This window comes from Rhagoletis zephyria, unplaced genomic scaffold, assembly GCF_001687245.7.
Source record: "Rhagoletis zephyria isolate East Lansing unplaced genomic scaffold, Rhagoletis_zephyria_1.1 Rzeph_scaffold_03362, whole genome shotgun sequence".
In the NCBI taxonomy this organism is placed as follows: Eukaryota; Metazoa; Arthropoda; class Insecta; order Diptera; family Tephritidae; genus Rhagoletis; species Rhagoletis zephyria.
The window spans coordinates 27,418-44,791 of record NW_016160445.1 but is presented as its reverse complement, the minus strand read 5'-3'; the positions used below and the strand labels follow the sequence as shown (position 1 = coordinate 44,791).

Sequence of the window (17,374 nt, the reverse complement as noted above, 5' to 3'; positions counted from 1 at the left end):
GTCGAAAATTTATCACTGTGGGCCGTGTGGGGAAGATATATATATTGTGGAACTGCTAAAAAATGTTTAACTAAAAACCCATAACCTCATCTTTTGCTTACAAAAAAATATTTATTTTATTTGCAATGACATAACGCATGTTTTGAAAAAATATTTGTTCAAATTTTAGAGTTAAATTTACATCATACATACATAGTTTTATTGTGGGGTAATTTTTGCAGAGCAATATTTTTATTCCAATTTATGCCAATTCCGCAAAAGTATGCATATTCCTCATTTAAACCTATGGAGAAATCTGACGGCACGATTGAATTTTATCTATAACATTTATATGGAAAATAGTTTTTCCACATATAAAAAAAAACAGCAGTGTAATTTTTTCTCGAAGGAAAATTTCTAGGGTACGAAAGCACTAAAATTCCGACTTTACTTTTTTTTTGACCACCCTAACGTACATATGTATGAATACTACACATTTGCATCACTAATTAAGAGTCATCAAAAACAGACTCTCTGTAACGAATATACATATGTATGTATATATGTTGTGGGATCAGTTATTTACACAAAAAAATACCAGGCCATACCAGCCAAATTTCACGGAATTTTGTTCTTTTTCATAGAAAACGGTACCTCACAAGTTATGGATAGAGAGATAGATACCTGTATATTCATGAAAATTAGTTCATTTGGTCAGTAAGCCACAAAAAGCTGAGCCCCAAAAATTATGCAAATATGCATACAACATCGCATATATAGGCCAGCAAAACTACCGAAAAATACCAAAGTAGTAAAACAAAGAAAACCGGTCCCGTTGGTGGCTCATAAATGTATGTATGTATGTTGCCGTTGTGTTTTTTTTTGTTCTGCGCATGTAAGCGCATCATTGAGTAAGTAAGTGGTTGGTACAGTGAAACCTCCCTTGGGCGGACACTCACCGTCAGTCACTTTTTGTCCGCCCAAGAGAGGTGTCCGCTTAATGGAGGGAAGCCTATTTTAGAACTTTTTAATGTTTTAATTAACTGAATAGTCACTATTTCTTATTTGAATAAAAGATATTGATATTACATCGTTCAAACAAAAATGTGCATGTATTTTTTCAAAAGTGCACATTTCATTTATGTGCGTAAGTACATATTAAGTAATAACAAAACAAAAATAAATATTACATTTTAGTCCATAAACTACATAAAATCATAGATTCATTACATAAAAAATTGGGAAATTGTCGATTGACGTANAGGTGTCCGTCTAATAGAGGTGTCCGTTAGGAGAGGTTTCACTGTATATGATTGGCAAAAAAAATATAAAAAATAAAAGTAAGTTTGTAACGAAACTCGGTGGATAGTAAAGTCAATGTTGACTGTTGATGGTAATTTTGTTGTGTATGGCTGTCTATGGTCGCTGCTTTCGAGCTATTGAGATGTCTATGAATAAATCTTGACGAAAATGATGACACGTTTGAAAGGCGAAAACGTGTACCTATGAATAGAAAACGAATGACATGAGTTAATGTCAAATATGCGTAAACTCAAGTAATTTACATAAGAATAAGGCAGTTATAACAGATATGTTTACATATGTTAACGACATAGTTTTTTTTTACTGTTACGGCCATAAACGGTTCAAAAAAGGTAACATTAGAAAAGAATTTGAATGTAACAGTGAAAGAAATTTACTGGATCACACTTACTGAACAAATGGAAATTGGAAAGGAACGTCTGCTTTTATACCCAATACTTTACACATACATACATTCAGCAGATTTTAAAAACTCAGCCCTAGCTAGCTTTCGCCCGATAACAATATGTACTAGTAGTGGCTTATACTCATTAAATGTATCGAATAGAATGCTCGATGCTTCTCAAGGTATCGCTACAAAATATTCGATTCTACTTGTAATCAAAATTACTCAGACGAACAATTTTTTTCCAATGACCGTTAAAAAAATAAATACATGTATATAAAGCGAGAAACGTGTTTTCTTTTTTATGAAATTATATTGCAAAATAAACTTCGCGCAAGAGCCAGAAAACGAGCTTTCATACCCTACTATTTTGAGATGGGCTGACTTGAAAATGCTGAAGCAGAAAAAGGTTGCAAACAAGTAAACTAGGGCTGATGATTTCACCCGGGTAATGAGCTACCCGGGTACCCGGGTAGCGGGTGAAGCCCTACCCGGGTATTGAATTACCCGGATAGCCCGGGTACCCGGGTATTTTATAACCCGGGTAGACCCGGGTAGACCGGGTACCCGGGCAGTATGGTAATTACCCGGGTACCCGGGCACCCGAAAAAATGTGGAGAGGTGAAAATTAAACGCATTTACGATCATATAACGCAAACGAACGTACATAGGGAAAATCTATAAGAATCTTCCGTACCATATGGGGAAATATTATAATATACAACACATACATTGCACTTGACAAATCCGTCATTCATCACACAAGCGTACTTCCAAACCCAGCTTGTTTTAGGCATGTCTAAAATATTAATATTTACGAAGTTGGTAATGCACGTACAGATATCGGATCGGTAACAAATAAAATTATTGAGACACACCCACCTGCGAATCTAAACGATGACCGACAGTTGAGGCAATTTTTGTGTTGGAATGAAAAAAATTTTAAAATTTCTTCCACAATTATTTCACAACAATACGTTCATCAACCTACTTCTCGTATTAAGGAAACTTCATTAAATAATTGTGATTTTAAAAGCTTTAAATATTATGAGAAAAGAAACTATAATTTGAACAAGCTGATACAATAAAAGTACAAAATCTTTAGGTGAATGAATAGCATAAGGCTTTGTTACCTTACTTTTTGTACCAGAAGTGGCCTACCACAGGGTTTAGTTCTTATATAATTCCCAATGAGAACGTTCTCGTCAGTTTTGTTCTCATTTTGGTTTTGGTTTTGACGCGTTCTTGGGAACAAAACTACGACAATGGCATTTAGTTTCGATCATACATTTCGTTCTCAGTCCCTGTTTTAAAATATTAATATTTAATATTCTTTAAAATATACATACATACATACATATGTACACATGCATGTATGTATATGCATTTACAAAAATTAGAAGTTTGAATTTAAGTACAGAAACTAATGTTTTAATTTACTTTTCTTGTCTCCGTCTACTCTGGCAAGCGGTTAGGTGTACATAGTCGCGTACACTCTAGACATAAAAAAATAATTATAAAAAAAAATTTTCTCACTGAAAAAATATTTATCCTCACCAAAAAGATTATACAAGAAGCTTTATGTCGCATTACCCGGGTGTTTTTCGTTTAACCGGCACCAACATATGTATATTACCCGGGTACCCGGGCAAATCGGGTAATACCCGACTACCCGGGTAATAAAAGCCCCGGGTAATACCCGGGTAATCGGGTACCCGGGTACCCGGGCATTACCCGAATTACCCGGGCACCCGGGTAATACCCGGGTAACCGGGTACAAGGGTATCATCAGCCCTAAAGTAAACACTTAAACATGTACTCGATATCCACCAAGTACTTGTACACATGTATCGAAGTACGAAAAATACTCAGTAGAGGCACTCGAGTATATACTTTACCAGTTGTACTGGTGTCGGATCACCTAAGTAATATAAAAACAAGCAGGGTTCGTATTTGCACACACATGCTCTGCTCACACACACGCCAGAAACACATTCAACTTGCACTCACTGCTCATACACATGTGTGTGCATAAGTGGAAAACAAACTCTACTCACAGAAAAGTGTGTGCTGTTTGTTATTAAGCACATGCACATGTGTGTGAGCCGATTTTTGTACAAATTTCAGCCCATGCACATGCACATAATATATTCTTAAAAGAATTTGTTTATTAAACGTTATTTTTTGAAAGACAATTCAATAAAAAGTGAGATGTTGTTTGTTTTTTATATGACAGAAAACATATTAAAAAATTATTTTAAGATTTGAGTTAGAATTCGAAGTGTATAAGTTTCTCTACGCATAGCACACACATGTGCGTGTGCTTTACATTAATAAAAAGAAAGAACACACATGTGCCCGTGCTGTTTACCAAACGGCACACACATGTGATGTGAGCAAATTTTTAATTTTTTATATGCACAGCACACGTGTGTGAGCTTAAAATGTTAGGATGTGCTGCACATGTGTGTGCAAATACGAACCCTGAAAACAAGTAAAAAAGTATAAGTTCGGCGCAATTTAATATATGTAGTTTGTTTACCTTTCCGCAAACTACCGCTACATGGTAAACAGGGATGGTTTTACGTCTATTTCAAACATCTTCGATAGAACGTTGTGTTAGATATAATTGGGGTATTCACAACGGTGTCGTAAGTGTCGTATTGTTGTATGTCGTAAACTTTAAACGCCTAAAAATATATTAAGCGGGTTCGCAAGGTACCATCAGAGTCATATTATGGATTTTCGTAGTGTTTAAAAATAGTTGGTGTTGTGGTTTCAAGTCCTCTAAACATTTATTTAAGCTTTTAAAGTTTACGACATAGAACAATACAACACCTACAACACCGTTGTGAATCCCTCAAATGTGTTTTCGGCAGTCGATCAAATACGGCGGTTGCTGGTTTCGTGCACGTTTACTCGGAATACTGTTTTGCCGAAGTCAATATCAGTATGAGCTGTTATAAGTATCGTTCACTTGTGGTGGCTGCATTTGCAAGCACTGTACGCTATGCGCTGGTGTTCGTTATAGTCACAAAATCAGCTTCGTTTGCCGGTCTCTGATATAAATCCAGTGTACACTATATCCCATAAGATAATTTAGGTAGGCCTTCTTAGGTGAAGCCATTCAAAAAGCCTTTTTTCTGCATGCCTTCTAGAAGGGCTTATCCATTTATAATATACATTTTATGTGTCAATAACACATATTTCATATAAACATTCAGCAAATTCTTTAAAGATGTATGATTTTTATGAGTTAAAGAATAAACTGGAAAAGAAGAAGGAATATATATTCTAGCCTACTTTGGCTATTTTTCTTTCGTTTATTTAAACTTTATTATTTTCTTATGAAAATATAGCTCGTTATTTAACAAAAACCATGTAAGTCAAAATTTCAAAATTTGTAAAAAATTAACAAAAATTGGCATATTTTCATCAAAATTTTGTACATTTTAATTCGATTTCTTATAAATAGTCTGAGTATGCAATTTTCTGGTCCATTAATTTTTTCCGCAAACAAAGTGTTAATTCTAAGTAAATAGGACTTCTGTTAATTTTTGGAAATTTATTTTTTGCAAGGTGTTGCTCATTTTCTTCATACAAAAAAATTTCGAACAAACTTTGTATGGAAGAAAATGCGTGAAAAAATTACCAAAAATCATTGGTAAGTCCTAGTTACTTCAGGCTTGCACTTTATTATACTATAATATAACGGGCTTTAAAACTGCGTACTCAAATTCAGATTAAAAAGTTTCAGATTTGAATTATAATGATTACAAATTCGTAAAAATTTTGTAAATGTTCTACAATTTTTGAAATTTTTATTTACAAGTTTTGTTATACAGCAGGCTATATATTTCGTATAAAAATATGTATAACAAACATTTTTTAAACAAAAAAAAATATATTGCAAAAATAGCCAAAATTTGCTAAAATCTCTCTTCCCTATTTACATTCTCACCACACTAGTTAATGAGTCCGTCAATACGTGTGCTTGGTAAAATATTTTCGATTCGATGAGAAATTTGTATGTGTGTGCTAAAAGTATGTTTGTATCCGATGCTGATTTAGCCAATTCTTTATAGAATTTCCTATTAATAAAAGCATCAATAGAATTTAAAAGTTCTAATAGCGGCTACGACCTACATAGAAACGAGTATAACCCGTGGCTTTTTATTTTCCACCTCATAAAATTGTGCGAAATATTTTAAATCGGTTTAGTTCGAATGGCAGCGTATTCGCTAATGGGTTGAGATCTTAAAGTAAAGCGATTAATATTTTTTATTTGCACTAACGATGAAAGTACTAAGAATTCAATGGCTGGTAGTATTGGTGCTGCTGCAGGTGTTACCAAGAATTCAAGGTGGGTTAAATAAAGAAAGGAAAATACGTATAAAAAATATAAATTTTTTTTTCAAAAATTTGTGCAGCCAGGACGCTTTTTATATCAACAAAAATTAATACTACAAATGGTGGCGATTTCGTTGCTGCATCTCAGCCAGCAGAAGAAGAAACCAATAATGCAAAGGACTCAAGAGGCGAGCGCTTGCAGAAGCTTATGGAAAAACTATTATTGAATGGTCAGCTGAAAGTGAACGATGAGCCATTAAGGTCATTATTACCGTTAAATTATTACAACGAAACGAAAGGGAATTTCGAGAATGAAGCCGAAACAAATTTTGAACCAACGAAAAATGCGAATAATTCGAGTATAAGAAATAGCCATTTGAGTGATGCGCTTGAAAAACAAAAAAACCAACCCTTTGACAAAGACAATAACAACACACTAAAAACAGCATCACAACCACATGAGCTAGAGCGTGAAAGTGGTGGTAAAAGATGCGACAGTCATAAAAGGTTCAGCGTTTCTTATGAGCAAAAGAACGCCACAGACTTTAATGGCACTGAAACGGCCAGTAGATTGTCTATTAATATAGCTGAACAAGAAGAAAGACACACACCAGTAATAAATCGCTTGAGCTTTGATGTTAAAAACATTGGCACTAATGAAACACTAAAAGATCAATTAGAATTTCTACAAAATAATGCAGAGAATATAAAGAAACAGCAACATATAGTAGGCGAAAGCGAGGTGAATATAAACGAGCGTGCCGAAAGCTATGTGAAAGCGACAATTGACCTCTCAACCAAAGAGCCGGGCACTGAGCACTACAAGGTGCACGTGAATCAATCCGTCACAGCCAACGATAGCTTTGGGCTACCAAAACCTCTGCATACAGATGAATTATTTATGGTCTCAAACTCTGAAATCTCACCTAAAATAAATCAGAATCAAATAGAAAATGCGACAACTGCGAACACTGAGCTTCAGGCTTTTAAAAACCCTACAATTCAAGCCTCTAACATGGCGACACAATCTAATATACAATCCAGTATACTGAAGTTTCTTACTGCGACCAATGAGACCTTAGAGATACCAATGCCTTTCGCCGCTGCTCCCAATGTGCCTGATGTGGGCATCGAAGCCATTTCAAAATATTCAGTCTCAAATAAATCCCCTACAGCCTCCTCCCTAATAGTCTCTAAACCAATGAGTTATGCTACGCAAGCGCAATTGTCTTCACCCCAAAAAGCAGCCAGCTTGGATGATGCTCTTATGCGCTTAAAAGAAATTTTCGTTGAGTACTCCATACCCATTTCCAGTGTGGTGAGACAATTATTGTCTGAGTATGCGATTACGCCAGAAGAGCGAACGAGTACTGCATCAGTAGAGCACACGAAGTTGAATGATAATATGCATTTTCTGAAAACTCAAGCAGTCAATCAAATGCATGAAAGACCAGATCCTGCGATGGATGTTACAACAAGTGATGAGCTATATGCCGCAGATAATGGTTATGGTTCCGACTATGCAATCTTACAAAGTCAAGCCAAGTTTACCATTGACTCGCTTATTAGCTCAGAGGAGCGTGAAAGCACAGACGAAAGCTCAATTGAGTATATGAGTGCGAAGGAAAGCTCTAGCCAAATCACATCTACAGAGTACAGCGAAGACGAATGCGACGAAGCGTACGCTAATAATGAAGCTTTCAAAATACCTACTCCTATGCCGATTGACCACCAAACGTCACTTGCTGCATATCATCAATCGAACAAAAGCAACGAAAGTGAATCAGAAGTAAATTACGCTTCACGCACAGATGAAGCATTTGTAAATACTAAAACCACAGGCTGCCATCGAAAACAATGTGAAACAACAAGTGAGCCTGCAGTTGATGCAACCGCATTATCATTACGGCAAGACTGCTATCCGACTGCAAATGAGCAAACAAACTATTTAGAGCATCTGAAAGTGGCAATTGAAAACTCTGTAGACGCTGTAAGAAAGGAAATTGAAAATATAGACAAAACTAATGATGCGCAAGTGGAAACTTCCCACGCTTCCTATGAGCATCACAAGCAAGAGCATCAGCCCCACATCGACGTCGAATTGCCTGCAGAGATCACAGATGACATGTCGACTAGGAAAACTTCAGCAACTGGATTATCACGCCGACCCCAGCTGAGTGGGGTGGCGGTAGATGTAAAGGCGGCTGAAAGGGTGCCAATGCGAGTGCAGAAGCCGGAAGCGATATGCAGCCAAACGGAGATAATTAAAAGTGAACAATACAGCAAAACAAATGAAAATGCAGATGGAAATGAAACTAAACCTGAAGCTGAATCTGCAGCTGAAATGAAAGGCGAAGATGAAAAACCAGCAATACACGGACGTATGCTGCTCGGACGATCGGTAAGCTATACGGTAAGCTGTCACATCGACGGACGCAAACAGCCAGAGACAACAATACCCATCGGTAGTGATGGAATTGACAATGCGCAAGAGAAAACAATAAAACCTAGTGAACAGTTGACAATTACAAGTGCCGATGACAGCTCAAATGTACCAAAAGTAGAGACTGCACAACAAAAGCGCAAGGAGGGTAAGACTGCAGACGGCACTGTGGTGACGAACGCATGGCGGCGCAATGCAATGGACAGTAGTGGTTACAAAGCGGATGCTGAAAGTAGTGATGAAGGTGTGGTCAATGCTGTCGCTGTTGTTGATGATGATTGTGGGAGTGATGAGAATTATGAGGCTGGCAGTGCTGAAGGTGCGGAGGAGAGCGACAATGAAAATGACCATGCTGCATATGATGAATTTGATGGTGTTGCTGACGATGATGGTGATGGTGATGTCGATGTCGATGTTGATATTGATGTTGATGGTGGAGCCCGACAGCGACAGCGCGGCATCATTGTTCGTTGTTGAAGGCATTCAAAGCCATGTGAGGCATGCAGCTGAAATGGCAGCAGTTGAGCAATCAACAAGCAGTTTAGAAACAGATAATGGCAAAACATACGAGTACAGCACTAGAAAGCTACTCGAAAGCGAAGTGGCACATAAGGATGGTACGAGTATTTATGCAAAGACGCGCAGCGTGACATCTAGCGTCAATAGTGAAAATACTAATTCAACTGACAGCGGTTATGATGATAACGGGGATGATGATGGTGGGGAGGAGAAGGATGAGTTTGAGTTGGAGGTTGAGGGCGATTCCAGAGGAAACGCTTACATTGTTGTTGCTGATAAATATGTGACCGGTGATTATGTTGCGGATAATAGCGGCAATGCTCGACTTGAAGCACCAGCAGCTGCAGCAGCGCATACTGGCAGCAGCGACAATCGTGTTGGCATTGATGCAACAAACCATCGATGTTGTTGATGGCGCGTCGCAAATGTCACACTTGCACAGGCCAAGCGATGACAACGTTCTAAGCGATAATGATAAGTTGCACTACGAACAGAAGCAATAAGGCGGGTGAGCAGCTGCTGGATAGAATGATAGAGCTGCTGTTGTAAAACCATTGAAAATCGAGACAAAATCAACACAGCTAGAAAATGTCAGCGGAAAAGACACGGATACCAATAATAGCGCCCGGTGATGAAGCAGATGACGATGGCGTGCATGACGAAGGCGATGAAAACTTAGCAGTGATGTAACTGCTGCTGCCGCTATGAATGTTGCCAATATGGCGGATGTGAATTGGGTTGCTGCTGATGTTGAAGCGGATGATGTTATACTCTTTCTCCTGCTGATATGATGGCTGCTGTCGCAAGTGACACTAAACCAAACAAGACAAACGTTCGTAATGCAATGTACATATGTATGTATGCTGCTGCTGACATAGCTTCGAAAACGGATATTACAACGACAAATTGGTGGCNCGACAAACGTTCTTAATGCAATGTACATATGTATGTATGTATGTTGCTGCTGACATAGCTTCGAAAACGGATATTACAACGACAAATTGGTGGCATACATTGCCAACGACGGAAATTAGAACATATCTGAATGGTATATTCTCGCTAGTGAGGCACTGCATTCGGTGCGCGTGCTATACACACACACACACACAGCCATACACGATTACTTGATGGTGACGGAAATCGCGCGGAAATCAGAGGAAATGCAAAATGTCCAACCAGAAGTGGCCGAAGGCGTTTAAAAGTTAAGTGCGGATGCAAGTAGCAACTTTGATGACCACTAAGTGGGCATTGGCGGGCATGTGTGCAATAAGCGTAAGCATGTGTGTTTATTAGGGCGGTACAAAAATACTACCTGTGGGAGAAAACGTGTAAAATGTTAAGCTCTCACACTCAGGATTTTTTTTAGATAAAAAAAACACCCGGTATATTTTTGTTTATTAAAAACCCAAAAAATTGCAGTGGGTAGACGCACAAAATCGTTAGTATTGGAAGAGCAACCGAGTTTTCCGATCGAAAAATATTGATTTTCAAAAATTCTATACGATTTCTACAAAAAAAGTGTTTTCCCCATATAAAATATAAATTTATAAATATATTTTTTTTAATAACAAATTTTGGTATTTTTTACCCCATTTAGAAAAACCTGAGGTGGTGAGAGCTTAACATTTTTTTTTGTTGTTCACCCTAGTGTGTATATGTATGGATTGATGTGTGTGTGTGTTTTTGGATTGTAATGAATTCAGCAAATAAACTGACTTAGTCGATAAGCTTAGAAGTAAAGGACGAAATGAAAATGAAAGTTAATAAAGAATTTTATGTTTAAACTAGAAAATAAAGATATTACGTCTTAGTTTATTTTTCGACCTTAACGAACCTTAAAAAATTGCATTTATTTACTTTTTTTTCATATAAAGGAATAAATGGTTGTACATATGTATATATAAAAATCTGGTTTTTTGAAAGCTCGTGAACTTTTAGCTAGTACATATGTACACACTATGTATGTATAATAAGCACAGATTGCAATAACTGCGACAATTCATTTCACGCTTTCTTCTCTCTCGGTTTCACTCTCCTTTCACGGTCGTTGCTCTGGCGCTGTCGAGTTATAAGCTAGTCCAATAAGAAATGGTGAAAAAATTGCTAGTTTGTAGCTATTAGGCGGTGTAACTTCACTGCCATTATAACGCTGTTCGACACTCTTTACTTCGTTGACACGAAATTCATCTTTGAGTTCACTCACGGACAACGTTAAAAGGTGGCGCAGGAATTCTTTATCAGTTTCAATACTTGCTTTTACATGACACTGAGTCACTGCTAACAAAAGTACTAGGATGTACATTTTTTTCTGACAACTTTGTATGTTTTACTATAACTAAGCGAACACAAGCGAAAGTAACCAGTCGTATTGATATTATTGCTAGCATGAAGATCGATCGCTAAAGTAAAACTAAAAATGCTAATTCTCTTCTTGTTTATGCTGACCTCACCTAAGCAAATGAAGGTGAAAGTGTGCTTTTTCTGGCGTTACTTTTCTACTTTTATTCGTACTTTCTCGTTTATGTATACACCCGCGGCAGAAATAATAAACTCGTCGTACCCTAAAGAGTTTAAGCTATATTTCTTTAATTTATTTTATGTTTAATATTTTTTTTTTATAAAAGCCTAGGTAGTTACACAATAAACATTATATAAATCCGCCTTTCAATCTTTTAACAAAAATTATGAAAATTCGAACAAATTTTCAATTTTTTTTTCTGAATTTTTAGAAAAATTTTTGGTATGCAATTTTGTAGCCCATTCAATTTTAGTGCAAGTTTCAATTGGCTACAAAATACGATTGATTTTTAAAACTTTTTTTTGCTGACGGTGTCACTCACTTTTTCCCGAAAATTTGTATATGGAAGGGAATGCTTAAGTAGCATCGTCAACAAATCAATGGTATTTTCTAGCCACTTGAAACTCACACGTAATACTATCCAATGCAGATGAAGAAGATCCGAATTGCTGATAACGAACACAGCAATGAAATTTATCAACATTAGTGTTGCTTGAATAAATTTTGACAGTAGTAATGTATATGTAAAAAACCATGAACTGTAAGGAAAAGCACTCTTAAAGTTTGTAGATTACCGTAAAAATTTATTAACATGAAATATTTCAATACAACAATTACTTTTAATCCAGTTCCTCGTCAAGATATACAAGTTCATCGTTATCCGCTTGCAAAGATCTACCTGGAAAGACTCCTGGGAATCTGCCGGTGGAATTACCCGGGAAAAATGTTTGATTGAAAAATGGGGAAAATGGTGGGAAAAACGGTGAAGGATAGTAAAAAGGTGGAGGGTAGTAAAATTGTTGGGGTCCATAATATGATGGATATGGAGCAGGTGCTGGTGGTCCATACTGCGCAGGCGGCCCATACTGCGCAGGTGGTCCGTATTGCACAGGCGGCCCGTACTGCACAGGCGGCCCATACTGCGCAGGTGGTCCGTATTGCACAGGCGGCCCGTACTGCACAGGCGGCCCATACTGCGCAGGTGGTCCGTATTGCACAGGCGGCCGGTACTGCACAGGCGGCCCGTACTGCAGAGGTGGCCCATTCTGCACAGGTGGCCTATACTCTATAGGCGGCTTATACTGCACAAGCGGTTTTTCATCATAACAATCTGCATAGTCATCATGTTCGCAATCCGTATAATACTGTGGAGGTGGTGGTGGTGGCGGTTTTGGTGGTCTACTCGCTGGTGGCCTATCATGATGGTGATGGTGGTGGTGGTGATGGTGATCATCATACGGCCGCGGTGTGGTTGTTTTTAGCATCAAAAGGGCGCCCAAATCACGTGAGCTTCCAAAGTCCGTCGCTTCGAGGATTACTGTCTCATCATTGCTCGGTTGATTGTTCAGTTCTCTCAATGTAAATACTTGCCTTTGCAGTTTGCTTTCTTTTGGCACATGTCGAACATTTTTGCTTCCGACGGCGGCATTCAGGAGAAGCGCTACTAAAAATGTGTTAAGCGTAAATTGGTACCACATTTTCGCCTTTTCAGCTACAGTGGTGATAAGTAATGCTGTGTGGCAACTTGTGAATCGAATTTAGAAATGTCACTTATTTATATACGCAAATATGTAAATGGCAAACATAAGAATTGCTCTACAAAATATTTGCCATAAAAATTTAGCGGTCTCTCTATCAATAAACCGTCCATTAATAGAACATGGAACTAAATCCGTTTGTCAGCTTTGTTTGTTTGTTCCACTATTGTGTAGACTTTGTATTAAAAACTACCAATGCTGATTGAAATTCTTTGTCTTCGCTTAAAAAGTTGAAGATAAAGAAAGAAGAATAGCAGCCTTTTGTATACGCTTATCTTAAAAGCATAAATAAGTAGGCATTAATTTCTAGTTCAGTTAAGAAAAAAAAAAAACTTTTGAATGCACTAAAACCTTGAAAATAATTTTTTTTAGATTCAAAGAAGCAAAAAAACACACCAAAGTAATTATACTGGACAACAAAATTGCACTTTTGGCCTGATGAATGATGTTTAGTAATTTGACGTCGCTTATTATAAATATGTATATGGAGGAACACTATCATCATGATGGCTGACTATTGTTGGAGCATTCGGAACAGTTCTGTGGCTGCAGCTTCTGCAATAAAGTCTTATAAAAAAAAAACTATTTTCAACTAAAGATCTTAGAAAAAGTGGATTAACTACACTGCCGGAATAAAGTATTGGCACAGAAATTTTTTTACAATACCTATATGCAAGAATTTTTATTTTTTTCCGATAATTTTTTTATAAAAATTCGGTTCATACTACAACAAAACCCGTAAAAATACAGTTTCTAAACTTTGTACAAAACTCAGGAAAATTCAAAAAAAATTCATGCAAAGCTTCCAACTTTTTTATCAGGTCGTTTAGAATTTATTCGAGTATGCCAGTTTATTAGTCCACATAATTTTATAACAACAATGTGCAAGTTCGAGGTAGCTAGGACTTACCATTGATTTTTGGCAATTATTTTTCACGCAGTTTCTTCCTTACAAAAGAAAAAAAAAAACGAAAATTCTTTATATGGAAAAAATGCGAAACACTACGTGCTATTAGAAAAAAAATTTGTTCTTTAATTTTTTGATGTTGCGTTGAACCGCGCTTGAACCCAGGCCCTGCGGAGTAATAGCTCGCACTGTTAACCACTACACCACAACGGCCGCCATCTATTCAAAAATATTGCAATTCAAAATGTTGTTTAATTACCATATAACAAGCCTTGGGTCAGGTATTTGAATTTCTTTTGTATTGCATTATAAAAAAAAATATAAATAGGCAAAAACCTTCGTTGATAAATCTTTTTGGAAGCTATTTCAGTGCTCTTTCATTTGATACCAAATTTGTGTAATTGGGATAAGTGGTTTGTTTATTATTAGGAAAGGACATTTATTTCGACCTTAGAAATATTTTCCTCAGTTTAACTGTTATTACTGGACTCAAAAAATAAAAATACGAAATTTTAAGTTATTATTGGGCTTTTTTCGTAACAGTTCCAAAAATAAAAATAAACCAGGAATATTGTCTTGGAGGTCCTGGGATCAAAGGAATAATGATAACTTTCTACTACGACAATATTTTGCCTCGGACTTTTATAACTTCGATTAAAAAAATAACAGCTATAGCAGAGACCGAACCTGCTTTAAGACATTTTTGAGATTTGCTTTATATGAGAGGTATGCTTTAAAAAAAAATTATCACGGCAATTTTTCGTTTTTATCTTGATTTATGTCCATTAATGTTGCATACGGAAAAAAAATCTTCGGGCTCATTTAAAAAACGATCGAATTTCGACAGCACATGTCAATCGTAGTATTTTATTATTGTACTGGTTGTCATAACAGATGGACTTCAAAATAGGAAAAGTGTATACTTTTAGTAAAATATGAGTAATTAATTGGCTAAAACGAGCTCACAAAACACCAACAATTAAAAAACAACATGAAATACTAGATTGCCTCAGGATTCTGGCTGCCCGCATTACCGAGATAGCGTTATATTTATGACATTATTGAAGTAAATGAGCGACATGCACATACCTATGTATGTTCGTCAATTTTTCTAAATGGAGAAAATGATCATACCTTCAACAAAAAAAAAAAAGAAATCAAAAATCAACGGTAATCCCTAACAAATCCAAAATGCACTTTATTAAAGTAAAAATCGCATACTCCCAGTTTTTCTAAGTAATCTAATTAAAAAGCTCGAAATTTGGGTAAGGCCTTGTCGAATTTTACTAGTTTGAACTGAATTTCTTACTTATTTTAATTTAATTTTCTTTCAAAATCTAGATTTTATNCAATTTTTTACTAGTTTGAACTGAATTTTTTACTTATTTTAATTTAACTTTCTTTCAAAATCTAGATTTTATTGTTTGTTTTTGAAAGACTGAGGTGAGGTGAGAGGCAGTTGCCAGAATTGCACTGTTAGTTTTTCTTCGAATTTTACCTAGAGACTTTTTGTTTACGCAAATAAATATTTACGAAGTTCTACCATGCTATCAAGTGTTTAAGATTTCATATTTTACGATTTTTTATAATTGGATATATGTAGGAGTAGACTTTAATATTCTTCTTATGTTGAAATAAAGTGAATTAGACACTTTTGAATAACATAAAACCTTTCTTATAGATTCTTACGTCTGCCTAACGAAATTTTAACGAGCATTCAATCTTTATAAACACTGCGCATATCAGCACGTACATATGTGTGTATGTACTATACAAATATCTGCCACCACGTTCCTACATTTAGCGAAATATTTGCATTTTTTTTTATTATTTTTTTTTGGTAATACTCTTAGATGATATACAGGAGTCGATGGGCTTTTAACAGGTTCGTCTTAAATTAATTTTGTAAACAAAATAACCAAAAACAAAAAAAAAACAGAATTCAAGTGGATTAGTAGCTTTAAAACTTTCTTCGTATACCTTGTTATAAATACCACTCTACCCATGCCAGCTACTTTTAGTTCCTCACTTTCAGTCTTCTAATGAAAAATGACTAATTTACATAAAATTGTGCTCTTTTTGTGCTCAGTCGCGTTGTTAGCGCCGCGTTCGTTTGGTGGACGTATACCACTTAAAGCAGCAAAAACTGGTGCCCAATCAAAAACACTTTCTTGGCTTAATCTTCTACCACTACTCACTCGATTACAGTCAGATGAGTTGATAGCGTTAGCGACTAATAACACATCATCGGCACTTGCAGATCGTTACAGTTTAAATAATGCCAATTTAGCCGATGATGTCGCACCAGAATTGTATCCAGTATTTTTACCGCTATATCCGCCGCCGCCTTATGCAACACCATCATTAGCTGCTGTTCCCATACCCTCGAGACAACAATCTTCTTATCTCTCCGATGAGACGGATGCAGATACTGTTATACGTACCGAATTCATAAAGGGAGTTTTGGCAGGTTTACAAAATGGTATGGGCACCGCATCAAATTCAATCGCATCGGACACCACCACAAATACATTAAATGGCAATGAAAGGAATAAGCTTTTAAGAATTAGCTCACGAGGATTGAGTGATCGCGGCACAAGTGATGGCAGACTTCAACGAAAAAAATTGCCCTTTGTTTTACTAGATGACGTGAATTTTGAGGAAAAAGTTGATAAGGAAGAGAAAAATTTTAAAATCGCGCCTGTGCAAAATTATAAAATTTATGAAGTGCATGTAGTTTAGTTAGGAAGCATTAAAGAAATTATTTTAAGTGGCGGAAAACGTAAAACATTAATAGATCAGTTGCAAAAAGCGCAAATTAAAATATTTTAATAGTTCTTCTCGGCAAATTTTATTAAATCATTATTTGAGTAATGTTGTGAGTGAATAGTTAATAGATATTCATATTTTTTAACTTTAGCATTAATATGCACTTAGTTTAAGATAATAATGGTAAAAAATACTTTAAGATCTCAACAATTTTTATTGAGCATGAGGCCGTTTCTAACGTTCATATCCCAGTGACCGCGGTGAAGAAGTCCGATGATGTTTTTCCACAACATTTTTTTATTATAATTGTTAAAAACCCATAAATAACAAAAACATATTTTAAGATATTCGTAAATCTTTTTTAATAAAATAGCCTAATGGTGACAACATTGTTTTTCCTTGCAATTAGGGGAACGAAGGGTATTGTGGATTCTAAGAAATTATTTATTTTTTTTTTTTTAATTTTGAATGCTTATTATTTATCTTTTGAAGCGCGCAAAATTAAAAAATTATACTATCGAATATTGTGGCTTATTTGTATAGTGTCAGCTATTGGTGCCAATAATTTTATAATATTTTATTATTTTTATAATTTTCAGGAATCATGGGAAAGATATATTTTTGTACAAGAATTCAATGTACA

The 17,374-nt window shown here is 36.0% G+C and overlaps 1 protein-coding gene across 1 annotated transcript; it reads right to left on the bottom strand.

The window, feature by feature from the left end:
* Window positions 1–12,137: 12,137 nt before the first annotated feature.
* On the bottom strand, window positions 12,138–12,995 carry LOC108368863 (early nodulin-75-like). The gene has a single exon (XM_017623806.1). The coding sequence runs from the start codon at window positions 12,993–12,995 to the stop codon at window positions 12,138–12,140; it is 858 nt and encodes a 285-aa protein (XP_017479295.1).
* Window positions 12,996–17,374: the final 4,379 nt, after the last annotated feature.

What these genes read in the sequence shown, in the direction of transcription:
- LOC108368863 (XM_017623806.1), bottom strand. Translation starts at nt 12,995, where the DNA reads ATGTGGTACCAATTTACGCTTAACACATTTTTAGTAGCGCTTCTCCTG.